Raw genomic sequence first — 12215 nt, forward strand, 5'->3', positions numbered from 1 at the left:
CCCCCTGGGGCCCTCTCTCAGGTCTGGGTGGCTCAGAAAACAGGAGGTTCAGGCAGAAGAAAGTATTTCTTTCTTGGTGATGTCTTGGGCTCAGAAGAATAAAGAAGTTCATTAGCTATTTTGGGGCTACAGTTAGGAATTGTGTAGTCACAGGGGCCTGAGGAAGCCTCTAGAACAGGCAGTTCCTCTCCTGAACTGAATTTTGTTTTGTGCAGTTCAGCACAACCTTTTGTACTGCAGGGCTCATGTTTGCCTGTTGACATCAAGAGGTGGGCTGATGAGACCTCTGAATGTTAGGAATCCACCAAGACAAGGTTATGCCTCAGGTGACTGAGAGCATGGCCCCTTAGAGGCATTGTGGTGGACCGCAGAGCCTTAGGAAGGCAGTGACTCTTTCCCTGATGGACCTAAACAGATCCTAACAAACAACTGTGCTGAGCATGTCTGAGAGATTTGTATAAATCCCATGGGCTTTGTTTGGTTTACTTCTGTGTGCACTCTGAGGATTCGTTGTCCCCAGCAATCCGCACAGTCTGGAAGCATCCAAAAACTAATGTAAACTGGTTCTGTAGAATGTGGTTGACTTATTTTTGGAAATTTTTCTCCTAAAAATAAGCCTTAAAGTAAACCAGAGGTAGAAAAAGCTGGAAAGTATCCCAAAGGACCAACTACTTGCAGAGAGTGATCTCATGCAAGCTGTTCTAAAGTCTTGACTTACTTCCCCATAGCCGGGGACAGTCACTTAGCTGTCCATGAATGAACAAAAACTGAGAGTAAGTTTGGGCTGTCTGGCTGAGCCACAGAGTCACTTGCTATCAGGCCTCCTTGGGGTTACCCGTCAAAAAAGCAGCATTCAATCCGAGCTGATGGCTGTGGGATAGATACTTAGAGGGTGGACAGCCTGGCTCCAAGAGCTTTGCAGCAGATGGAATGAGGATGAGGCCTCCCACCTGGAGACAGAATTAAGAAATGAGGCCACGTGTGTGAGTAAAGCCAGCCTCACATCAGTCACACTGGGCTCTGTGCCCAGTCAGCGCTCAAGATTGAGAGTGTGTGTGGGTGTGTGTGGGTGTGAGAGTTAGTTGACCAATGAGTAAAAATGTTTTAACTTTCATTTATATTGGCAATATGATCTGATATGTTATTCACTGAACTGAGGGCATCAGCTACACAATTTGGATTCCATGGAGAGTTTCAGGATTCCCCTAAAATTCTACATGAAATGTGCCTTCTTCTGCTAAAAGTCCCATATATTTAACTAGATGATTAAAACAGTCCTTGAATCCAAACACTGATCTGTACTCATTGATGTTTCCATGGTGAATGTCAGTTTTAAAGGACAAATTGAGATGCCTTCTTATACAGTAGTTAGTGTATCAGTTTCATAAAAGACAAATTGTATGAAATATTTAATTGTTGAAATAACACACAAGAAATTCCAGATGTACAATATCCAATTGATATTAGAACAGGTTTGTTCCTATTATTTTAGCTTTAGACGTTTTTATAATTATTATTCCCCAGATGTTATTTCCCTGAATAGATATTCATGTTCTTTTTTATATGGATGGGGATATCTAAGACTTCTAATCTGAAAATATACTGTTCATTTAGCTATTCTAAATCATCATAGGCATGTAAAAGCCACTTAAGTGGTGATATTTTGGTGTTTTGGCATTTGTTCTTAGCTATTGTATTGCTTGTAAATGTTATCATGATTAACTGTCTCTATTCTATTCAATTCTTTTGCTGCCAAAAGAGATACTTGGTAAGTAGTTCAATAATCTTCAGTGCACTTATAAAGACTTATAAAATTATAAGTGGTTATGAGACACAAAACAAGTGAGAGACAAGAGGCTAGTTTAAAACTAATTCTGCCTTTAAGCTGAGCACTTTCATTTTATGAAAAGAATGCCAATTATATAAAAATGTCCTTTGCAAACATCTTGTCCAGAAAGAAAACTTTGCTCTAGGCCTCTGTGACTTTTTCTGGAGCTATTTCTTTTTCAAAAGACTAAACGTATTTAAAATTCTTAACTGTGACCCATTTGTTAGATAAAGTAACTTGCCATGTGATTGTAGAGGAAATATGTCCCTTTGAAAACTGCTATTTGGTGCCAAGGTTAGCCCAAGTCCCAGGTTCAACATTTTCATGATGAACCTTACACATAAGGCCATTTACTTGTTGTTGTTCAGTTACTAAGTCATGTCTGACTCTGCGACCCCATGGACTGCAGCATGCCCAGCTCCTGTGTCCTCCACTATCTCCCAGAGTTTACTCAAATTCTTGTCCAGTGATCCTATCTAAGCATCTCATCCTCTGTCGTCCCCTTCTTCTCCTGCCCTCAGTCTTTCCCAGCATCAGGATCTTTTCCAGTGAGTCAGCTCTTCCCAGCAGGTGGCCAGAGTATTGGAGTTTCAGCTTTAGCATCTGTCCTTCCACTGAATATTCAGGGTTGATTTCCTTTAGAACTGACTGTCTGATCCACCTTGCTGTCCAAGAGACTCCCAAGAGTCTTCTCCAGCACCACAATTCAAAAGTGTCACTTCTTCAACTCTAGGCCTTCTTTATGGTCCAACTCTCACATCCAGGAATGACTATTGGAAAAACCATAGCTTTGACTATATAGACCTCTGTCAGCAAAGTGATGTTTCTGCTTTTTAATTTGCTCTCTAGGCTTGTCATACACAGTGTATTAAAGAGCAAAAACTAAGGAACTGCAAATTCAGCTTTGTGGTGACCAGGTTCAATAGAGTAAATGTACCAGGCCACTTAGAAAGCATTCCAGATCCTCTTGTTTTCTCATTTCCTAGAGAGAGAACAAGATGGAGATATTTATAAAGAGGCAAAAGAAAACCAGAAATGTCAACCTGATTTTTTTCCACTTTTTTCAAAGTTAAAATGAAAATATTTCATTCTGCTTAGTGCTTTAAAATCTGATCTAACCTAACCTTTCAAAATTCCCAGAGCACGTTTGTTTGAAATTAACATCCTTCTTATAAAGTGAAAGCGTACTGCTCAAAGCAGAATTAGCTTTAAACTAGTCTCAGGTATTAGACATATCCTAGATAAGTAGTATAAAACAATAAGTTTTCAGAATTTTGGCTAATATGTCTGAGTAGATTCAATAATAATCCTGCTATTTAGACCTCACCAAACATAGAATGTGTCTTTAAAAAAATTCAAGAACACAGTTTAGCACCAGGTACTGGGAACCTAAAGTTTCAATGAATTTTTACATTTTGTGCTGACATTTTAAAACCTGCCATGTGTCATGTCCATTCTCATAAATACATTGGGACAAACATGTCTACTTTTTTCCTATAAATCTCTTCATTTTAGAATCCAAACTAATTCCTGTTTCCTAAGATAAAAATTAAACCTTCACAAATTTGACTCTTGATCGAGTCAACACAAATCAATTCTATAGGCTACTGTATTCATGTTTCATCTTTAAAAAAATTCTGTACTGTCAAACTCACATGTAGCATTGTAGTGAAATCAAAATTTCCTGACTCAGAACACCACCCTGCCCTGTCACCCAGCTTCTGAACTCTGAATACCTTCTCATCATACGATGGAACACCTAAATCTAAAATGAGACTAAAAACTGCTTGGAGATGAGGCAGCGATCTTAGCTCTATCATTTTACCTGAACTAAGACCTCACTGATAGGGAAAGAATAACAAGGTGAGGTGCAAATTAAGATGGGATGACAGATGTGATGCAGTTGATGTTTAGGCTTGTGGGCAATTCTGAGGAATATTGAACCCTATTTTCTTCCTCTAATAAATATAGGGGAAAAAAAAAAGTGTTTATGGGCTGCCTTGCACTGTATGTCCAGATAACAGAAAGTCAGTAAATCCCTGTGGTGCTTAGTTGCATCTTCCCTTAGAACAAAGGTCAAAGAAGGTGCAATATGATTTTGCAGCTGGGACCTTACAGACAGGGAGTATCAGGAGAGGGCCATCATCATGTGGAACACAGGATGAAGTTTTGTAGAATCCTCCTTTTTCCAAGAAGATTTGGAGTCTGATTATCCTCAAATTTTCTGGGCTTCTCTTTTTAGAAGGCAGTACATGTATGCTCAGTCACTACTCAGTCATGTGCGACTCTTTGAGACCTTGTGGACTGCAGCCCACCAGGCTCCTCTGTCCATGGGATTTTCCAGGCAAAAAAACTGGAGTGGGTTGCCATTGCTTTCCAAGGGATCTTCTGACCCAGGGATTGAAACTGCATCTCCTGCTTTGGTGAGAGCTTCCCTGGTGGCTCAGCTGGAAAAGAATCTGCCTGCAATGCAGGAGAACTGGGTTCGATCCCTGGGTTGGGAAGATTCTCCTGGAGAAGGGAATGGCAACCCACTCCATTATTCTTGCCTGGAGAATCCCATGGACAGAGGAGCCTGGCAGGGCTACAGTCCATGGGGTCACAAAGAGTCAGACATAACTGAGCAACTAAGCACACTCCTGAGTTAGCAGGCACATTCTTTATCACTGAACCACCTGGGAAACCCATTTAGAAGGCAGTTGGCTGCCTCAAAATCCTCACTCCATCCAAGAATATGACTCTACAACAAGGCTCAAAACTCAAGAATAAATATTCCTGTGGCATCCAGAGATTTTCCCCGCTCAATGTTTAACAGACATTCTGTCTTCTCAAGGAAATTTAAGTTCCCAAAACACTTCAAGAATTGAATTGGAAAATGTAAAAATTCATGTTGATCCTGGGTAAGATAGGAACTGGGCTTCCCAGGTGGCTCAAGTAGTAAAGAACCTGCCTGCCAAGCCAGGAGACAGAAGAAGGTTCAATCCCTGGATCAGGAAGATCCCCTGGAGGAGAGCGTGGCAACCCACTCCAGTGTTCTTGCTGGAAAATCCTGTAGACAGTCCATGGAGTCACCTGCCAATCCAGGAGACATGAGAGACACAGGTTCAATCCCTGGATCAGGAAGATCCCCTGGAGGAGACCGTGGCAACCCACTCCAGTGTTCTTGCTGGAAAATCCTGTAGACAGTCCATGGAGTCGCAAAGAGCCAGACATGACTGAAGTGACTTAGCATGCACACACACAAGATAAGAACTCTGATTTCCCAGCTTCTTTCCTTGAGGGATTGGATAGTTTTAACTTGTGACTTTTACTTGTTTTAACTTTCCATCCACATTGTGCTTTTTTTAGGCCACCCAGACCTGTAACCAGCATGAATGACACCCTGTTCTCCCACTCTGTCCCCTCCTCAGGAAGTCCTTTTATTACCAGGAGGTAAGTTCCAGTCCTATTATAAAACAGACCATCTCTTTGATAATGAGCCTTGATTCTGTGGTGAGAAAAATATTCTCATGTAAGCCAAGAGCAGAAGATTATTATTAGCAACTCGTTTGTAAATATCTGTCACAAAGCATCAATTTCATTCATTTGGATGCTTTTGGAGAGGGCAGGGATGGCTTTGGGGATGAAAGTCACTCCTGGAAACTTGCACTTACAATCTATCCATAGTAAGAATGCACAGTATGTTTAAGTTTTACTTCTAACACGCATGCATTATATCTCATTGAAAAAGTCACTTTTATAGCACCTGGAATGGCCCGTTTAACCTGAGGAATTGGTATCTCAAGATGCAATAAGGAATTATGATGGACATTCTGAAGCATCTCATAACATAAAATTCCAGGTATATAAGAATCTTATTAGTAAATTCTAGAGTTCCTGAGGCTGGAGGCTCAAATCCAAATTTGGACATACAGTTTCTACATAAGTAATTCATGGATAAGAACAAGAACTTTAAAAAAGAGAGAGAGAGAGTGGATACAGATCTCATTTTTGCACAAAGGCCCATTGCCATGTAAGCAAACAGGTGAAGCAGATACTTCTCCTAAAACCAGCACAGTGACTAGGCAGAGGTCAAGACGTACTTCAAGTCATTTGATCAAATATCACAAATAACGCACCAGGGAATTATTTTAGAAATACAGGGAGAAGGCTCACAGGAAAGCAGGAACAAAGGTGAGGAAAATTGGAATGGGCAAATGAATGAAAGATTTAAAATGCCATTGAGTAGGAAAAAAATTAAAAAACAGCCTCATGCGTTTCAAAAACAGTCATAATCAATGTTTTCCTCCAAGAGTTTCTAAGGCATCAGTTTCCCTGTAATATGCTGGGATGTTCTAGTGAAGATGTGCAGATAGTGAGACTTAGAACACTGCTGATTTTCCCCTTGAGTCCCTGGATTTGCCCGTCATCAGGAACCTGAGATGAAGACGTTCCCCATAATTGTAATTACTGGAATAAACAGAATGTGGTCATTCATGATGTTTCCTTCCTATAAATCCAGCAAGTCTGTAACAAATAGGAATGGGGAGGCAATTGAACGACAGAACATCCACAGTGAAATGCTATGGTTGAAGCCTTCAGTATGTTCCTTTAGCATTCCTTTTCAGAACCACCAGCAAATTCAACCATCTTTTCTAAGAAAACAAAATTACGAACTGTAAAATCTATTAGAAACACAGGCCTGTGCCTCTATGTCAGGAAAGAGATTCTTGTATTAGGAAGCTCTGCATTCTGTGAATGTCCAGCAGAGATAGACCCCATCCTTACTGAAGGTCATTTTATATCATTTCAGCTCGGACGGTGCTTATGGTGGATACGTCTAGATGGATAACATGGCTTCTTCTACTCTAAACTATTCCTATAATACTTTGAGCTGTTCTGCTTCCTCCAGGGTGCATGGTATCCCTTGCACCCAAATGATCCCAAAAGAGGATCATTTCCCTTTTTTCCCATTTTCAGTCCTTCTAGAATGTTCCCTCTGAACCACAAGCACGTTGTTGACAATTTGCAGTTCTTGCTCTCCTCACAGAGGTTGGCCTCTGGTTTCTGTTTTAAGGGTGCTGTTCAATAAAGCTGTGTACACTGAACATCTTTCCTCTCTGAGTGGGCCTTGCTCTGTCCATGGGAGGTTTTAACGAGGTCTCGTTTTTGCATCCCTCAGGTTACCTGAGGGGATAAGTGCATCCAGCCCTGTGGCTGAGGAGCATTCACTCATAAAGCTGTATGTAAATCAGCTTGACCACGGCACACGGTCAGTATCCCAGCCCTGAATCACTAATCGTAGAAGTAGTTCCGTAGCTAGACTGCTGGTCCTACGTCATCACTAAAATCCCCCTGTAGTTTGGGGATTTGATGGAAAAACAGGTCTTCTGGGGGTTCATGAGATTCCATTGAGAATTTCCAACTTGAGCTGCACTACTTGGCTCTCTTCTCTCTTTTCCACTTCTCCACTTCTTTTACTGATTTTATGTCTTCATACCGGTATGTATGAGATGTGTATGTGTGAAGAGTACCACATTGGATCTCCTTCTTTGGATGATTCTCTGCTTTGGTACAGTTTGTAAAACCCCAGATGGTGATTCCTTAGACTCTTGTATTAAAGAGGCTCGTGGAATGCTTCCAGCCCTAACTGGATGAGACCAAGACAACATCACATGGCTAGACCATATTGTAGTAAAAGACTTCAGGATTTATATCCTTCTGTCCCACTGGGCTTGGACCAATTTTCCCCCAGGTAAGCAGTCTGATTCCTACTGAAGCAGCAATTTAAAAAAAAAAAAAAGAAAACAATTTCAGACTCTGAGTGCTTAATTTTTATTATTTGATAATGCTGGTGGTGATCGACTGTTGACTTCTTAGCCGTGACCATACACTAAGGTTCATGGAAACCATCATGCCAACTGTGGACATCAGTTAAAGGCACTGATCTCCCAACAACTGGAACAGAACCAAAGAAATACGACCTAGAGCTCAGCCCTCACTCATACCCCATTGTAACTGCCCCTTTGAAAATCTGATAAAACCTAAACAAGCTGAGAGTGGTGCTGGTCAGTGTTAAGGCCACATTAAAAAAGTAAAGAAGTTTGCCATGAGATGTTTTATTTAGTCTGAGTTTTTGGTCTTTGGTATAATGACAGATCTTACAAAGATAAAGCCGAATGAGGATGAACTGAAATCACTACTCCAGAATCCTTGCCACAAACTCTTGGCATTCCTCACCTAGAGTCCTTTACAAGCATACACTTTGATCTTCAAAAGGTGCGAGGGTCTATCTTTGAAGTCTTTTGACATCCTGGTAACCTAACTCACACATATTTATGAGGGTGTAACTCTGGCTACTACCACCATCTGCCCCATCCCCTCTTCTGATATCTATTTCTAGCTACATACTTGATTAACTTTTCCCTTAACTTAAAAAAAAAGAGGGAATTCTCAAAGATACTCTCCCTTAACCCTTTGAAGTCTGTGTGTGTGTATGTAAGAACTCAGTGCTGTTTAGCTGTTAGGTACAGTGTGGATCAAATAATGCAATTCATGAACTAATTCACTTCATTCATTTTCTTGGTCATAACTATATCCCTAAACCTAGATTATTTTTTTATAAATGCATGAATTTATAAGAAAGGGAAGCGTATTATCACCACTAGGTAAAAAGCTCCAATATATGATGTATGATATATGATAGGGCAGCCGCATTAAACTTACGAAAGACAGCTTGCCATTATGGCAAATGTTATTGCAAGAGCTGACCACAGATTTGGGCCCAAAAGGCCCTTTTTCCCACCTCACTGCCCACAGCCTTGTGCCTCTGAGTATCTGCTCTGTCTCTTTCGGCATCTTGCCCTCTTTATAAAATCTTAATTATCTGCCCAAATCCTTCCCTCATTTATGTGAGAGAGCTAACCAGTCCTTTCTTGTGTAAAATGTTTCACTAATTATGGCTATTATGGCCGTTTCTTCATACAATAAGGACATTCTAAAAGTTTGAATGGTTAGATTCTTTTTTTCAATTTTAGAAACATCTCTTCAATATTTTTGCATATGCAACCTCTAAACTCTTAACTGCTCACAAAAAGAATCAGTTTGGCTATTATGTATACCATCTAGCCAGATCTGATCACTGTCCCAAATGTTAGAGCCTGGCTTATGATTCATAGTGTTGAACACAATCTAACATACTCTTTTCTGGTTTATTTTATTTTCTGGTTTATCATGTTATTTGGTTAATTACTAATACTGTCTCAGGTCCAGGGGTACATATGGGGAAGATAGGCTGCCTACCCACGCATTTCCCAAATCCTGATTCTTTTCAGTGAAATAGCATTTGCGAGTTATTTTTGTTGGTTGACTGATTGGTCAGTTGGTTGATTTGCTTGGATTTTCAACCACAGAAAGGCTAATTCTCTGTGTCCATTTTCATTTTTTCAAATGAAACTTTGCCTTCCCAAAGAGTCTTTACCTAACAATCCAGATTTTTAATCTGATGTATAATATTCAAACTAAACTTGAAGCATTTGTGCTTTGGTAATCAAAAGCGAATAGAAACAAAACTGAGGTACTGAATTCAGCCTTTGCTTCTGAAAATCAGTTTTCTTCATAGTTAATATTTTCTGAGATTAAAGCCTTTTCCTTTTCAGTCAGGAAAGTAGATAAATTTATAAATCAGCATCATAAAAACAGATATACACTTAGAAATCAACCACCTGAAGATTTCTTCTTTCTTTTTGTTTTTTAGGGTCATGTTGTATGAAATTTGAAATAAACACCCTCTGCAAATATTTATCCCATGTAGCTTTCTTTATTCCCAGAGTTCCACTGAGATGCTAGATTTTTTTTCAAACTTGAATTAAACTGGTCTTTGAACTCAACTCTGTTCCCTATACTAAAATGTTAGTGTATAATTAAATATGCAGTCACCTCTTCTTCACTCTTACTAGAGTTGCTTAGTTGCTGTCTGTGTGTGCCCCATACCCAGCAAACATTTTAGGCATCTCTTGGCAAAAATACAATTGATAACGGCTTAATATTATCTGGGGAACACAGTAAATGTAGTGAATCAAATATGACCTAGAATTCTTATTATTTCTTCCATGGTACCTGCTTAAAATGGTCTGACTTTCATGCCAGCCTGAATTGATGACAACTCATTCTCCCACTGAGACGCTGAGCTATTTTTATGCATGTTTGCTGATTTGCATTTGGAAGATATTTTACATTTCACATCAAAGATATTGAAGGCTAGAAAACGAAAGGAAACAAGAGTTGTCAACAAATTATCTCTTGAAAAACCTGACTTGTGGACTCTTTTTTATTGTATTTAAATAAGTTTGATGACCTTGGCATAGTCTGTGTTAATTATAGTGATAAGCAAAATGTTATTCCCAACTGACAGATAAGGAGGAAGCCATGTTTACAAGTCATTCTTCATAACCCCAAACACCAAAAAGTTTATCAATTATTTAAGAATCAATAAAAAAGGAAACATCTGTTCTTAATTTGCCATGGTTCAAATATCATTTTCCATTTAACCAGTGTAATGATAATTATACATAATTTGTTTATATTATATTATTGCTCTATACAAGACTTTTATTTAAATCTTGTTACTTTTATGTTAAATAAAAGAAAAATATTTGGCTACAGCTACTGTAATAACACAGCATAAGCAGAAGTGGTTTTTAAAACTATATGGCAGGTCTAAGCAAAAACCCAAGGAGCATTTGTTTGTGGTTTTGTTACCTAGCTTGTGTGCATGCGTGCTAAGTCACTTCAGTCGTGCCTGACTCTATGCAAGCCTATAGACTGTAGCCCCCCAGGCTCCTCTGTCCTTGGGATTCTCCAGGCAAGAATCCTGGAGTGGGTTGCCATGCTCTCCTCTGGGGGATCTTCCCAACCCAGGGAGCGAACCAAGGTCTCTTAAGACTCCTGCATTGACAGGCAAGTTCTTTACCACTAATGCCACTAGAATACCCAAAATGTTTGCATTTAAGAAAAAATCCTGACATCAGTTGTCATCCTCTGAAACTAAAGGGTGAATTTAAATAAATAAATATGAAATATTTTGAAATCATTCTGTCCTTCCAGAACCCATTATGTCAGAGTCTGTGTGTGTGTGTGTGTGTGTGTGTAAAAATTTTTGGAAGAAGAGAATTTATGTTTTTATATGTTCTTTCCCTATACTCCCTATACAGAGTATAAAAAGGAATTGGTGAAAAAATAAGAGAAGTTTTTAGAAAAGAATAATCTAAAGGATTATTTCCAGCCTCTTTTCTTTCAGCAGAACACATGAAATTCAAATTTCACCTGGTCATACCTCCTGGGTATGATTATCCCCACACCTAGTAATGAAAACATGTGTGCAGAAGGAAGTCTTTATACAGTGGCAGGGCCTGGTGAAAAGAAAATAAGGATAATAAGAGAAAGAGGCATGTGTACACACAATCTTAGGAAGGTAGCTTTGCTTCTCCTTGGGATTCATATTAGATAAGATTCATCATCCACTGTCGAAAGGAGCCTAGGGTAGTTTCCAGTTTCAGAGCTAAAAAGGAGGAAGGCATTTAAATTTAAAGATGAGCCATGCAGAAGATGGAGAAGCTCCAAGAGCTAGCAGTACAGAAGAGCCATTGGAACATTTGGAAGCAGTCACTTCTTTAAAAAAAATTTTTTTTATTGGAGGATAACTGCTTTACAATGTTATGTTGGTTTCTGCTGTATAGCAATGTGAGATCAGCCATAAGTATGCAGACAATAGCCAGAAAATGGAAGCAACCTAGATGTCCATCAGCAGATGAATGAATAAAGAAGTTGTGGTATATATATACAATGGAAGACTCATTGGAAAAGACCCTGATGCTGGGAAAGATTGAGGCCAGGAGGAGAAGGGAGCAACAGAGGATCAGATGGTTGGATAGCATCACCAACTCAATGGACATGAGTTTGAGCAAGCTATGGGAGATGGTGAAGGACAGGAAGGCCTGGCATGCTGCAGTCCATGGGGTCACAAAGAGTTGGACACAACTGAGAGCCTGAACAACAAATATGCAATGGAATATTACTCAGCCATAAAAAGGAACAAATTGAGTCAGTCAAAATGAAGTGGATGAACCTAGAGTCTGTTACACAGAGTGAAGTTAAGTCAGAAAGAGAAAAGCAAATATCATATATTAACACATATATATGGAATCACTTCTTGATAAGCCTCTAGGTTCCAGTGCTGCCAGATCCCAGAGGCCACAGTAAATTGGAAGTATCACCAATCTTCTCCAAGCAAAGTGCCAGAGCTACAAAATGAAAGTTTAAACATCAAAATTACTCTATGAAATATCGTGAGGGTACATTGCTTTAAAAAGATCATCAAAACTACTTGATGTCACTACCTTGACAACAA

The 12215-nt window shown here is 39.4% G+C and overlaps 1 protein-coding gene across 31 annotated transcripts in view; it reads left to right on the top strand.

The window, feature by feature from the left end:
* DTNA (dystrobrevin alpha) overlaps nt 1-12215 on the top strand; it is a 454458-nt gene that overhangs the window by 374578 nt on the left and 67665 nt on the right. For 12 of the 31 annotated variants that reach the window (XM_025273381.3, XM_025273382.3, XM_044934684.2 and 9 more), the window contains 3 exons: nt 1760-1768; nt 5177-5260; nt 6990-7079. In XM_025273381.3, the coding sequence (XP_025129166.1) occupies nt 1760-1768; nt 5177-5260; nt 6990-7079 (183 nt within the window). Of the gene's footprint in view, nt 1-1759; nt 1769-5176; nt 5261-6620; nt 6920-6989; nt 7080-12215 lie in introns of those variants that run through there. The other 19 variants (XM_025273392.3, XM_025273397.3, XM_025273399.3 and 16 more) reach the window with 5 other exon arrangements.

Source organism: Bubalus bubalis, chromosome 22 (assembly GCF_019923935.1).
Source record: "Bubalus bubalis isolate 160015118507 breed Murrah chromosome 22, NDDB_SH_1, whole genome shotgun sequence".
NCBI lineage: Eukaryota > Metazoa > Chordata > Mammalia > Artiodactyla > Bovidae > Bubalus > Bubalus bubalis.